Source organism: Rutilus rutilus (genome assembly GCF_951802725.1).
Source record: "Rutilus rutilus genome assembly, chromosome: 13".
NCBI lineage: Eukaryota > Metazoa > Chordata > Actinopteri > Cypriniformes > Leuciscidae > Rutilus > Rutilus rutilus.
The window spans coordinates 2208650-2223231 of NC_140218.1; the positions used below are offsets into that span (position 1 = coordinate 2208650).

At 37.9% G+C, this 14582-nt stretch overlaps 1 protein-coding gene across 1 annotated transcript in view; it reads right to left on the minus strand.

Moving 5' to 3' along the window:
* The window catches only part of LOC311302520 (uncharacterized protein), a 747744-nt gene that overhangs the window by 144401 nt on the left and 588761 nt on the right, over positions 1–14582 (minus strand). The window contains exon 16 of the mRNA XM_084428465.1: positions 4492–4665. Coding sequence (XP_084284591.1) covers positions 4492–4665 — 174 coding nt within the window. The remainder of the gene's footprint in view (positions 1–4491; positions 4666–14582) is intronic.

Sequence of the window (14582 nt, forward strand, 5' to 3'; positions counted from 1 at the left end):
TTGAATTTGTCATTTCTACAACTTTTATAGCACTTCAATTGTAAAAATTGTGAGCCTGACATATTACATTTATTATCATCAGCACTCCATGTTCAAAGATTTACTAGCTGTCACTTCATCTCTTATACGCTGCTGCCATCTAGTGGCTGTTAGTTGTAACTCTAAAAGTATGGGGAACTTCTTAATGTCTGTTTAGTAATTCATATTTTATCCTTCATTTGCTCTCCAGAAGCCATATTTGAGCACACACACACACACACACACACACACATACACACACACACACACAGTGCGACATATATCTACAATATAGCCTGCGATTGGTCAAAAAAGAATAATACTATTTTATAATAGATGGATTGACTTTAAAATCATTCAGCCTTGCAATTAAAAGATGTGGTTCCAACATATTAAAAGCTGAGCTAAAATCTACAAATAAAAGACGTGCATACGAGCTAGGATCCTCTAGATGCCTATTTATGAAATGTGTTATAGCTATAACAGCATCATCTGTACTTCTATTGCTCCTGTAAGCAAACTGAAATGGGTCTGATAGACCACTCACGTCTGTTTTTACTAAATTAATCATAATTTTCTCCAAACACTTCATTATTATTGAAGTAAGTGCTACTGGACGATAATCATTATTCTCCTTACAGCTAGCCTTTTCTGGGACAGGGATAATAGTGGAGCTCTTCCACATAGAGGGAACTGTATGTGTGTCTATAGATTTCTGAAAAATAGGGCACCAGGCTTCGGCCAGCTCTCTACTACAAGATTTTAGTAACCGCCCAGAGATGCCGTCCGGCCCAGAAGCCTTGTTAGGACAGACCTGTGAAAACAGTCTCTCCACCATGTTCTGGTCAATAATTGTTTTAGGATTATCCGATATAGACAAGGCATCCAGTGCATTTGCCTGCTCCTGTGAGAAGTCTCTTACATCAAATCTACAATAAAAGTCGTTCAGATCATTTGCCTTTGCAAATCACATTAATAGATCTCACATCTCATCTATCACATTGATAGATCTTTTGGCTGGAGTCATGTTTGTCATATATTTCATAGAATCCCATAATTCTTTGGTATTCATAGTCAAACAATGGGCCTCAAATTTCTCCCTCTCCTTTCGCCTAGCTTTCCTTAGTTTATAATTCAGTTCCTTCTGTACATCTTTCATAGCTGCAAGGTCTCCTCTCCTAAAAGCCATTTTTTTCTGTACTATGCACTCCTTAATTTCCTTAGAGATATAAGATTTATTGTTTGGATATATAGTTATTATTTTTTGGTCTAACACATTATCTTTACAGAAAAGTATATAATCTGTCATAGTCTCTACGGCCTCCTCTAGATCCAAACTTTGAAAGACGTTCCAGTCAGTGCAAGAGAAGCATCCTTTTAACGTTTCAATTCCATCATCATTCCACACATATACAGTTTTAGTTTGTGGTTTACTGCTCCTAAGCATGGACTTATATGTCGGAATTAAATGGACAGCATTATGATCAGAGGAGCCTAATGGCAATTTAACCTTAGCTGTATAGGCATTCTTAAAGGACAAGTTCGGTATTTTACACTTAAAGCCGTGTTTACAGATCGTTTCTGATGAAATAGAACGGTTAAGATTAAAATTTGGACAGATGCTGCTGTCCCGAGAGTTTTAGGTTTCTTTCGCTTTCCCCAAAACCTCCAGAATGGGTGTCTAGGTGCACTGGAACAGTCCTTCCTAAAACGCATTAAACTTTCGTTTACAAAGACATGAAACTCACCGAGTGGTCAGGGGTGTTCACTGTTATGTTCACACAAAAATCGCTGCAAAAGATGCTTTCCAACAGGTGTTTTACCATTCGTTGTAAAACTGTGGACCTATTTTTCCAAACGCCTCACACCCGTAGATTCTTCCGTTGAGAGCTTGAATAATAGATACTCCAGCCCAGTTGGTGGCGATAATGCACCTTTGCAAGCAAACCACTGGCATTTGTTTGCGATCCGCCGTAAAAAAAAAAAAAAAAAACACAAGAAGAAGAAGAAGAAGAAGAAGAAGAAGAAGAAGAAGAAGAAGAAGAAGAAAACAACCCCATTTCAGTTTCTGCGCGGAGTAATACCGTACCTCACAGCACATCCAATGCAAGTCAATGGAGTTGGACAAAAACTACGATAAAACCTGTTGGAAAGCATATTTTGCAGCGATTTTTGTATGAGCATACCAGTGAACACCCCTGACCACTCGGTGAGTTTCACGTCTTTGTAAATGAAAGTTTAATGCGTTTTAGGAAGGACTGTTCCAGTGCACCTATGCAACCATTCTGGATGTTGATCATTCTTGTTCACAGCAAGGGAAATGTTTGGAATAACACGTAGGACTGTGTGCGGCACAGCTTGCCCTTTATATTGTACAACAGACCAATTAACTTTTTATATGTTTGGTTGACTGTGTTTCATTTTGATAATGAGCAGTCTGCGATATGAAGCAACGCCAGAACTGATAGCCTAATATGTTGTGTGAGAGCGCGATGCGCGAGCGCCATCACTTGGGTTTGTTCCACTGCTGGGAAATAACTTAATACTCTGTTATTTATAGTCATACAGATAATATGACATCATCCGAAACAGTAAAATGTATTATTTTTAGCGCGTCTCTGTCTCTTTAGATCTTTCTGGCGCTCACCAAAAATGAACCAAAATACAGAGAATAGCCTTCTTGGCGCGCCTACTTTTGAAAGTCAACATTTAGAATATTTAACGTTAAATGCATTATATATGCCCGAGTCACTTTGGAATAAATCACAGCGTGTTTCATGATAAAACGTGACTTAGCCTATACAGTCCGGAAATAGGTTTTAGCAAATTCAGACCAGCTGGTCTACACAGAGAAAAAGCCCTTAGGCTCTTCTGTTGTGCCGAGCTATTCGTTAGTCTAGTTGTTTGATGAGAAAATTAAATGTTGCCTATAGTTGCAATACACGCGTTTTGTAAGCTCCGTGCAACTGCTGCAGCGGACTATTATTAGGCTACTAGAATATTAGAAATCTAATACTCAAGCTGTTTTCTCATTTTTCTACTCTTAATATTAAATAAAAAATCGACTGAACGAAAGATACACGGATTCTCTTGAAGCACCACCGCGTTTGCGGCAGAAAGCTACTGCACTGCAGCCAGAATGCTCTGTTCAACTTATCTGAGATCCTTTACTCTTCCCTGTGGATGACCTGTGACCTACTTTCTGTAAGATCTGAATTTTTGAACTTGAATTTTTGAACTTGAATTAAAAAAAAACTGAATTTGAAGTTCCGAATTTCTTCATCTTGAAAACTTGAATCTGTATTTTTTTTAAACTGAATATTTGCAGTATATGAATTCAGAACAAAAAAACTAGCTGTTTGAAAATACATGTCTATAAAATTCAGCCATAAAAACATTTCAATTTGTTAAATTTCAAATGTTCAATATTCGTTTAAAAAAATCAAATTCAGAACTATTTAAACTACCACCTAAAATTCAATTTTGTTAGATTACACTTGTAAATAATTCAAATTTACACAATTCAAATTCAAATCATATTGTCATATTTTAAGCTCCATACAGAGAGTGAGTTGGTCTACTCTAGAGTATGAATATGACATCTTCAAGCTACTCCCCTTCACCTTTACCAGTGAATATGTTCATATTCGTTTTGTTCATATTACATTTTTATTGTTAGTTTGAATTCCATTAATTTGACAGACAGCATTCGCTGATGTTGACCAAGCTAGCGCCAACGTAACCAGAGCTGCCAACTCTCACGCATTCACCGTGAGACACACGCAATTGACACTTTTCACACGCTCTCACGCCACACATCAATATTCTCACGCCACACATCAATATTCTCACGCACAGAAAAATCGCGAAGCAAAGAGGACACGGAGACCGACAGACTAGACAGAGCAGGTTGGTTATGATATAAAAAAAATCTCAGCTCTCAGATTCTGTCAATTTTATTACGCAATTCAAACAATAAATACCGTTTTGGCGCTTGTAAATGTTACACGACAGATCCCTAGCGCACGCACACACACACACACACACACACACACGTAGATTCCTTTAAATGTTAAGGGGAAGATTAAAAAAGAGAAACTGGATCTGTGAATTCTCACAGAATCACAATTGAATTCATATCTTGCTACTCAGTCAGAATCTTATTAACCTGGAGTCCCAGTCTCTGTCACAATAACCATATATGTAATGTTTTAGGCCTATTGGCAGACATCCGTTTAAAATGTAGGCAATGGCATATAAAGAAGCTTTTCTCCATATCCACTTCAGTTTCCCAGCTTGCACTTTAATTATTGATTAGGCTACTTCTGTACTGGTTTGCGCTTGGCAAAGATGTTCAGATATCTCTATGCCTAGTAGACCTACACCAAACGCTCATTAAAAAAGTTTTGCGAAAAATCTGTAATGGAAACGCCCCTAGTGACAGTTTCATGTGAGAGTAACGTATGATCTTACCACAGTTTCTCCAGTTTACAGTGAGGATTCGCCAGTCCAGCAGAGAACAGCTTCACTCCTGAGTCTCCTAGATTATTATCAGACAGATCCAGATCTCTCAGGTGTGAGGGGTTTGATCTCAGAGCTGAAGCCAGAGCAGCACAACCTTCATCTGTCACACCACACCTCCTCAACCTGTAGAGAACAATGACACACTCTTCACTCTCTCAGATCAAAACAGAAATCTTAGCTTTTCTTGATTATGTTTATAATTTGTGCAATATCTCTTTTTTTAAACAATGAATTCAATATATCAGTAAATGTAACTGTTATTGTAAGAGATTATGTCTCTATGTGAGGGAGAAAGATTATATGAAACTGATCAAATGGAATACATTGAATACATTACATACATTAACCCTCTGGGGTCTGAGGTGTTTTTGGGGTCCTTGAGATGTTCTGACATGCCCTGACATTTGTGCTTTTTTCAGTTGCTTATAAACATATTAATGACAAAAAAAAATTACACACTATTTAGCACAAACAGGGCTACCATAATATGTGAGCAACAAGAATGTACATGTCTGCATTTTTGAGAGAATAATGTTTATGCGTGGTTATTGAAAAAACTAAAAACTAAAGTTTCTGAAATAAGACCACAAAACACACACTAAATATGTGCCAATAAGACTTTTGTCTAATGGATGTCATCGCCTAGTGTTTTTTCTTCAAAATTATGTGAAAATCACCCTGCCTAATCCTTCACATAACACAATACATTGATTTGAATTTTGCAAAGCACTTTCTGTTTGGAAAGGCCATATGCGGAGTGGGCGTCACAGATCATGCATATGTAGTGGTTCACACCTGAGGACCGCATACTTAATGAGCCATTCATTCAGGTGAGTCACTGAGCCACAAGAATGCAAGAGCAACAGTTGGAAGCATCTCAATTCTTTTTTATTTTTCCACATATTGTGCTTGCAATTTGGCCTATAATAGCCAATTGTGCAGTTAATTCTCATACTGTATTTTCAGTTTTGGAATATTTATCTTCTCCCCAAATTTGTCACTAATAAAACACAATAAAAATTATTTAAAGAAAAGGCTTATATTTACCTTTTAATAGTTTGTTTACATCTACCTTGTAAATATTTAAATAAACAACAATTCAAGTGTAATCTTTCTTTGTACAAACTAAAGTATACATTTTATCATACATATTTCAAAGTTAAGGATTTGATTGATTATTTGATTATTTTTGACAAAAAAATTGGCAAATAAAAGCTTATTTGAGGTGGCAGATATTTTACAGTAAAAATGTATAATCTATCCAAAACTAATCAACGAAATGTTGTCTTTCATATGTCTGTAACATAGGTCTTTCATTTTTATTATAAGGAATATAAATGCTAAAATGCTAAAAGGAATATAAACGAGAAAACACAGCCCCTCACAGGTTTGCGCCGTGGATTCCCGCGAGTCAGACGCGGATACTGTGTTTGTTTTAGGCTCGCGCAGTCTTCACTCGGACGCGCGCTTCAATCCGTTGTGGAGACTCTCTTTTCGTTCCAGTGAAATTACAAAACAAAATACACACACACACATGTCTCTGCCTGATATACAACCACTGATAAACATAATCTGATTTGACAAAAAAAAAAAACCATATGAGTGCGGATTCGAACTCAGAACCTCTGACACGCTAGGCAAATGTTCTACAACTAGACCACTTGAGTTCACGTATTTACTCACGTGAAAACTCGGTGTTTACTCGGCGTGATCAATTCGCTCTTGAACATGCTGCCGTTCGTCTGAGTTACAATCTTCCTCTGAGGAAAAGCCAAGGTGAGTTATTCCTCGCTGTCCAGAATCATCTGAAGAGCGTCTTTACCGGAGAAACGCGCCATCCTCTCTAAACGCGATGAACTATCAGTGAATCTGATCTGATGAAACTTCGTGTTTTCAAAGCATTGATCGGGGGGCGGGTGCGAAGCATAGATCACCTAAACTATTTACCATGTCAATAGCGCCGGGGGCGGGGCGGCCTCAGTTCATTATAGAGATAATTAGGCAGAAGGAAAAAACGGTACCTCTCCTTGCTTTCAAACGGATTACATGAGTTGAAAACATTAGTTTTTTTTATTAATTACTTCATTTAAAAGAAGAGATTTCAAGCTTCATAAAGACATATATCACGTGCCTGTGTGAGAAGTATTCGCTGAGTTATGATTCATTTTCGGACGCGTTTCAGAATGGACTACACGGACAGAGAGAAGGCAGAACTCGCTCCGTGATTATTTTTCTTAATTTGGCGAAAAGCACAACACTTTGTTTTTATTGTGAGTATACAGAAAAATAATACACATTTAACAGAATCGATTGATGTATGAAACTCCTATGGAAAATCAAAGTCAACAGAGTATTTATGAGTTTCTTTTACACTGATAAAAAAAAAGCGAGCTGGTATCGCCGGCGATACCGCCGACCTCAGGGGGTTAAATATAAATGTTTATATGCATACATTACAAATGCATATATTTGAATATAAATTTCTCACACATATATCATAAAAAATGGTTAAGTAGATCACAAATCAGGTCAGATAGGTAAGAGCTGAAGTGTGACTCATATTTTTTGTTAAACCATTAATTTATAGGGCCCTATTTTAACGATCTGAAACGCAAGTGTCAAAGCGCAAAGCGCAAGTAACTTTGTGGGCGGGTCTCAAAAAAAAAAAAAAAAAAAAAAAAAAAACCTTTCCCTTAAAATCCCACCTATCATGCTTATGCTACTCTGAATAATGCCTGAACTTCGTATTCTGAACACTTCTTGCGTTGTTGTTGTCTTTTGCCTCTTCATGATGACTCGCTTAATTTAGTCCTGATTTGTAAGTCGCTTTGGATAAAAGCGTCTGCTAAATGACTAAATGTAAATGTAAATGTAAATGTCTCGGCGCTGTTGCTATTTTCCCGGCGGGATAAATGACTCTTGCGCCGGGCGCAAATCTAAAAGGGGTTGGTCTGAAGTAGCTTCATTATTCATAGGTGTGGTTTGGGCGTAACGTGAAATAAACCAATCAGAGCATCATCTCACATTCCCTTTAAGAGCAGACGCACTTTTTCCTTGGCGTATTGCTATTATAACGGCGGATTTGCCAGGCGCGCGCCAAGAGCGGTTCACAGCCGAGGAGAGCAACGCTCTCGTCACGGCCGTAAAAGAGAGAGAAGTGACATTGGGGATGGGAGAAACACACCCAAATTAGCTTCGGCTAAACAGGCATATAATAATGTGGGTAAATGTGTAAGCTAGATGTATGCTTTTATAATAAATTATTATATTTATAATAAATTATCTATCTATCTATCTATCTATCTATCTATCTATCTATCTATCTATCTATCTATCGTTTGTAATAATATGATTTGCAAAAATGAAAACTGCTGCTTCTGTGTAGATTAGAGAATCACAGTGTATGAGCGTTTGTGAACTCTATACATTATGGTCAAGCATGCGCCCTTAAAATAGCATAATGAACAACGCGCAACGCGCCACTGACTTTAGACTAGGTTTTTTCTGGCCAGTGGCGCAATTGTTTTATGGAACAGTAAAATAGCACCAGGGAACGTTTGCGCCAAAACACGCCTCCTTTTTTGCGCTGAACCGCCCAGAGAGCGCAAGTTCATTCCCTAGTTTAGCGACGTGCTTCTGTGGAGGGAAAAGCGCGCTTTGCGCGGGTGCAAAATAGGAATGAAACATGCGTCGGTGTACAAAGTCAATTGCGCTGGGTGCAAGATAGGGCCCATAATGTTTAAGTAAGAACTGTTATAATGTTTTAACAGTGATGCTTGTTCTCAGTGTTACTTACCGAGCGAATCTAGTTGCTGTAACCACAGGCATCAGCTTCTGGAGAACTTCATCTCCTGTGTTCTGTGTGGCCCTAATTGAAAATAAAAATTATTTAAAGTTAATTAAAGTTAAAGTTAATTATTAATGCTACTAATAATAATTCATAAGTAAATAATACATTATACCTTCATAAATACCCTCAAATAATTGTTTTAATGAAACACTGCTTTATAAAGGACATGTGAAAAAGTGGTTTTATATCTATAACTGTAGAAGCCTCGTATTCAGCCGTCACTGATTAGTCTCTTCTTCTTCTCGTTAGTGTTGCTGTGGCAGGGCTATTAGTCTGCATTTACACTACAACACTATTATGACACATCAGGTTTGTTTGTCCTGTCCGTTGCTATGGTTATCACCATGGAGACATTTAACTCCTGAGTCGGGCGGGGGGGCAAGAAAAAGGTATTTTTGTACCTGCATCAGCAAATTATTCCTAGAAATTAAGCACACAAGTTTGTTTGCTTGTTACTTGCTTATTTACATACTTGTTCATTTAATAATTTACTTAGTTTTATTGTCACAGGAAATGATGCGCACAAAATGTGAATCATTGTCCATCATTTTGCCAGCAACTGGTGATGAAGAAAAATTATGATGAGACATTAATTTATTTTCTTAATACGTCTCTTGTATAATAATAATATTAAAACTTAATTTAGGAAAAATACTTCCTATTAAATATCTTTATATTAACTGGCTTTTTTATGAATGCAATACAGTGACTGACAGCCGTCTGTGTCTCCCAGTGTCTTACATTATTGTCAGTTTAGTGTTCAGTGATTAATTTACACAGAAACAAAAGATAACATGTATGCCTTCATCTCCGAATACATTATCTGTGTCTTACATTTCATAATGAACTCAGATAAACTCAGTGCCGACTCGTTTTCCATCAGTTCTTTTACATTAATTAGAATGTGTGCAAAGGATTGTGGGAGATTGAAGAACAGGAAGGATATACTTGATGCATCCTTCAAAATGAGCTGAATTAAAGACACAAAATGAAGTCTGTCTTCAAAACATCCTTCAAACTGAGACGGCCTTCAGAGGCGCTTGATGACGTGGCAGTCGAGATATGCAGTCTTACTAGGACACAGCCACGGTTTGAGGAACACACGCAAATGATCTACAATATCCCAGAAATCAGTCTGTGCCCCGTGATTTAAACACCTCTGATCTCTGAGTTTCTCTTTGTTCATAATGTTTTAGACTGTAATGATTGCACTCAGTGTTACTTACCGATCATCTCTGCCTCCAATTAAGCTGTACAGGTCAAACCCCTGCAGTGTCTCCTCTGAGGACAACAACACAAACACTAAAGCTGACCACTGAGACGAGGAGAGTTTCACATCAAGTAATCCTCTAGAGCTCGTATGAGGTTTAGCTTCGTTCACTAGAGAAAGATCACCCAGTTCATTCAGACAGTGAAACAGATTGATGTATTTATCTGGAGAGGGATTCTCACTGATCTTGTCTTTAATATAGTCAACTGTTTTCTTATTGTTGTGAGAGCTGTTTGCTGTCTGTGTCTTCAGCTCTTGTAAGAGACTCTGGTTAGACTCCACTGACAGACCCAGAAGGAAACGAAGGAAAAGGTCCAGATGTCCATTTTTACTGTGTAAAGCCTCATCCACAGCTCTCTGATGGAGATCCGATAGGGAAACTCTGCCTCCATTAGTTGGTTTGGTAATCTGGTCAAACACATTGATGTTATTGTTGATAAAGGAGAGATGCACATATAGAGCTGCTAGATGTTCCTGAATGCTCAGATGAACAAAGCTGAAGACTTTCCCCTGACACAAGCCCAACTCCTCTCTGAAGATCTGAGTGCACAATCCTGAGTAAACTGATGCTTCTGCCTCATCAATGCCACACTCGCTCAGGTCTTCCTCATAGAAGATCAGGTTGCCTTTCACAAGCTGCAGATAAGCCAGTTTCCCCAGTTTGACAATCATGTCTTCATCTTTCACTTTCTTCTCATAGTCCTTCTCATGTTTGATGTTGGTCTGAATGAGCAGGAAGTGTGTGTACATCTGAGTGAGAGTCTTGGGAATCTCTCCTCTCTCTGCTTCCCTCAACATCTCCTCTAGAACAGTGGCTGAGATCCAGCAGAACACTGGGATGTGGCACATAATAAAGAGGCTCCTCGAGGACTTCAGGTGTGAGATGATCCTGTGGGCCAGACTCTGATCACTGATTCTCTTCCTGAAGTATTCCTGCTTCTGTGTGTCACTGAAGCCTCGTACCTCTGTCACTCGATGGACACACTCAGAGGGGACGAGATCCGCTGCTGCTGGTCTGGAGGTGATCCAGATGAGAGACGAGGGAAGCAGATTCCCCACAATGAGGTTCTTCAGCAGCTCGTCCACTGAGGCTGATTCAGATATATCACACAACCTCACATCGCTCTTAAAGTTCAGAGACAGACGACACTCATCCAGACCATCAAAGATGAACAACACTTTATACTCATCACTGGATATCTCCATTTCTTTAGTTTCAGGGAAAAAGAGATGAAGAAGATCTGAAAGACTGAGTGTTTTGTCCTTCATCAAGTTGAGCTCTCTGAAAGCGAGTGGAAATATGAGCTGGACGTCCTGATTCTCTTTCCCTTCAGCCCAGTCCAGGATGAGCTTCTGCACAGAGACTGTTTTCCCAATGCCAGCGACTCCCTTTGTCAGCACAGTTCTGATGGGTTTGTCTTGTCCAGGTAAAGGTCTAAAGATGTCACTGCATTTGATCGGTGTGTCCTCTGTTTCTGCTCTCCTGGACTGTGTCTCGATCTGTCTCACCTCATGCTCATTATTGATCTCTCCACTTCCACTCTCTGTGATGTAGAGCTCTGTGTAGATCTCATTCAGGAGTGTTGGGTTTCCCTGCTTTGATATTCCCTCATACAAACACTCAAACTTCTGTCTCAGATTTGATCTCAATGTGTTGAGGACTTCAGCAGGATTAGAGTCATGGCTGTAAGATTAAAATACCACATTATTACACAAGTCAGAGAAGTAAATAGCCATAAATTACAACACTATTTATGGGACACAGAACATCATTAGGTTTCTGAAATGTGTAAATCATTAATCATGTGTGTGAGTGATGTGTGATGTGAATTGGAGCACCTAAAATTAAACAACAACAACAAAGTCCTGAATTTTACCTGAAACCAGGAAACATGCTTTCATTAAAGTCTTGTGGTCGAATCACAGGCTTGGACACAGTTTTGTTTTTAACTGGTCTGGATGGAAGAGTTGACCTTAAATCAGAATGAAGAGGGTAAAGAATCAGACACACTGATATTGATGTAATTGTGTCATTAACTGAGTAACAGACCAACAGCTTTTACAGTGTGTGAATGTATTAACAATACAACACATAGAGCTTTACACAAGAGCACAATGATGATCATTAATAGACCGAAACCAGCAAGATTGTAACTCATTAAACTGCTGTATATTAATGACAATTTCATACAAATAAAATACAATAAGCACATCTTTTATAGAAATGATATACCTGAGATCAGGCCGTTTGTCTCCACTCTTAAAGTTTTGTGGCGGATCCATAGAGCAGTTACTCTTCATAGACACACAGCTGGACTCTGGGTTTGAGCTCTTCTGCTGGACTGAACTGGGTTTAAAACTAAGTAAAATATAAAGAATACAGACTTATAAAAGACCACATAAATGTTGTGTACTTTTACTTTAATGTCTGTAACTGTTTTGCACTGTGTTTCAAACTTTGATTACAATTATTTTGAGAAATTAACTCACTGGTTTAAAAATGTTAAGCATGATTCAACAATTGTACCAAAGCGACTGAGAAAACCAGTAATATTGGGAATTAGGAATTCAAAGCAAACAAATTGAAAACAACTATAGAATTATAGAATGATTAAACTCAGATGAACGTCAACCATGATCACATGACTCTTCTCAATTTTAGACACAATATTGACATTTTTTGTTCTGTTTCAGCAGCGAAAATAGTTCCAAAAAAAGATCATAGGAGAACCACAGCGCATCTCAAAGGAAAACTCAACAAATGTTTAGACTGACTGACTGAGAAAAATGATGATTCTAATTCAAAAGTGTCGCACAATAAGCACATCTTTTATAGAAATGATATACCTGAGATCAGGCCGTTTGTCTCCACTCTTAAACATTAGTGGCGGATCCATAGACCAGTTACTCTTCATAGACACACAGCTGGACTCTGGGTTTGAGCTCTTCTGCTGGACTGAACTGGAACAGAGAACAGATTCAGTTTAATCCTTTAGATTACTGTGAATACATTTATCCGGCATCAAAAAGTACTTTGAGGAAACAATTATCTTTTTACTGAATATTTCATTTTAGTTTAAAAAAAATAGGCAAAATAATCATATTTTTTCTGTAAACTGTCTTTGATCTGTTTGTGTGAATGAATGAATGAATGAATGAAATTTTATTATTGTGTCATGCGTATGATTACGCCCAGCCCGCATGGACTTACAAGACACCAACATCAACAAACATAAACAAGAGGATTAATATACATGATAAATGTACAAAATATACATTAAATAGACAGATCCAAAGTACATAGAATACATTGCTCCCCATATAATAGTAACAGAATTAATAATAATAATAGTACATATTATTCAAATACATGCATGCATGTAATCATACATACATGTATTCTCATTTATTCACATAACCACCCATATAAGCCCATAAGCCTACACAGAACAAAATTAAATCTAATTAAATAAACTAGCTTGCCTTCTTTTCCAGGCCTTTGAAACAAAGTTTGCAAGCTTAAACACATCATACTTAAACAGAACTGTGTGTGTGTGTGTGGAGGGGTGGAGGTGTGGGGGTAATGGTAATGTAATGTTTGTTGAAAGTACCTGCATCCTGGAGAACAATCTCCATCTCTGGATCCTTGAGAATCAGCCATGATGAAGCTGCAGGAGAATCTGATGAGTTTGATCTCCTCCACTGACTCTGAATGAAGAAACATTCACACACTAAATTAAATGATTAAATTAAACAACCTTTATAATTTAGCAGAACATATCTGGAGTGTGGGAGAAAAGGATCATGTGACTGCGTTAACTCAAGCTCACAGGGCCTTTTCACACACACAAGTCGACCGTTGATGTTCGGGTGAAAAAGAAAACAAACCCCGACCCACATCGACACACACTGATCCGATACAAAAAAATTTTTAAAAAGTGTTTTGTTGACGTTTGTGTGAATTGGCCTATGTATGTTCACAAACATCACGAAACACAAAGGAAACATTGAAGTGAAAAAAAAACCCTTTATTTAAGGATTCATATTAAATACAATGTCCTCCAGAGATTCATATATGAGAAAGTCACACATGAACACTCACCTTGATCAAACTTTTACAAGATACAGGATCTCAAATCCTCCAGCTTTAACATCATAAAACTACACTTCAATCCCTTTATAATGGTTGATAAACACTTTGATGTTCTGTTTTTTTCCGTGTCGTATTTCGCATTTCTCCTGCTTAAAATGGCGACAGGAAAACTTACTTTCACTTTCTATGTGTGACGAGAGAGAGAGAGAGAGAGAGAGAGAGAGAGAGAGAGAGAGAGAGAGAGAGAGAGAGAGAGAGAGGGAGGGAGAGAGAGAGAGACACGTAAACAGAGTATGGCCGGCGATTGGGGTCAAAAGTCTTAAAAACAAAACTAAAATTATGTTGGTAAATCAAGTGCCAGGCCAAAAGCACCTGCTTATGGAAATTTGACAATTTGATGGGCAATTTAGAGATATTATAATTACATACTAACAGAAAGTTGAGACCACCAACTTTAGAAAAAAATATAATTGGGTATAGCATTCCATATTGCATCAGAATCACACAAGAACTGCCTCAACCAATTGATTTTAAACGTATTGTTTAAAGAAGCAAAATCAAGAAAGTTAAAACCGCCATGTTCAACGCTATTTATGACAACAGATTTTTTGATGTCTCTTGTGTTTCCATAAAAATTCTAAAAGCATTCTATCAACCTCTACACTAATTGTCTTGTCCACATGCAGAGAGAGAGAGCAGGGTAGGTCAGTCTAGAAACACGCTCCGCTTGGAGAGCCCTTCCTCGGAAAGGCAAGTCTCTTTGGAGCCAGGAATTTAACTTTTTCTTAGCATTAGTAATTACTGGATCAAAGTTTCAATTCCTTCTC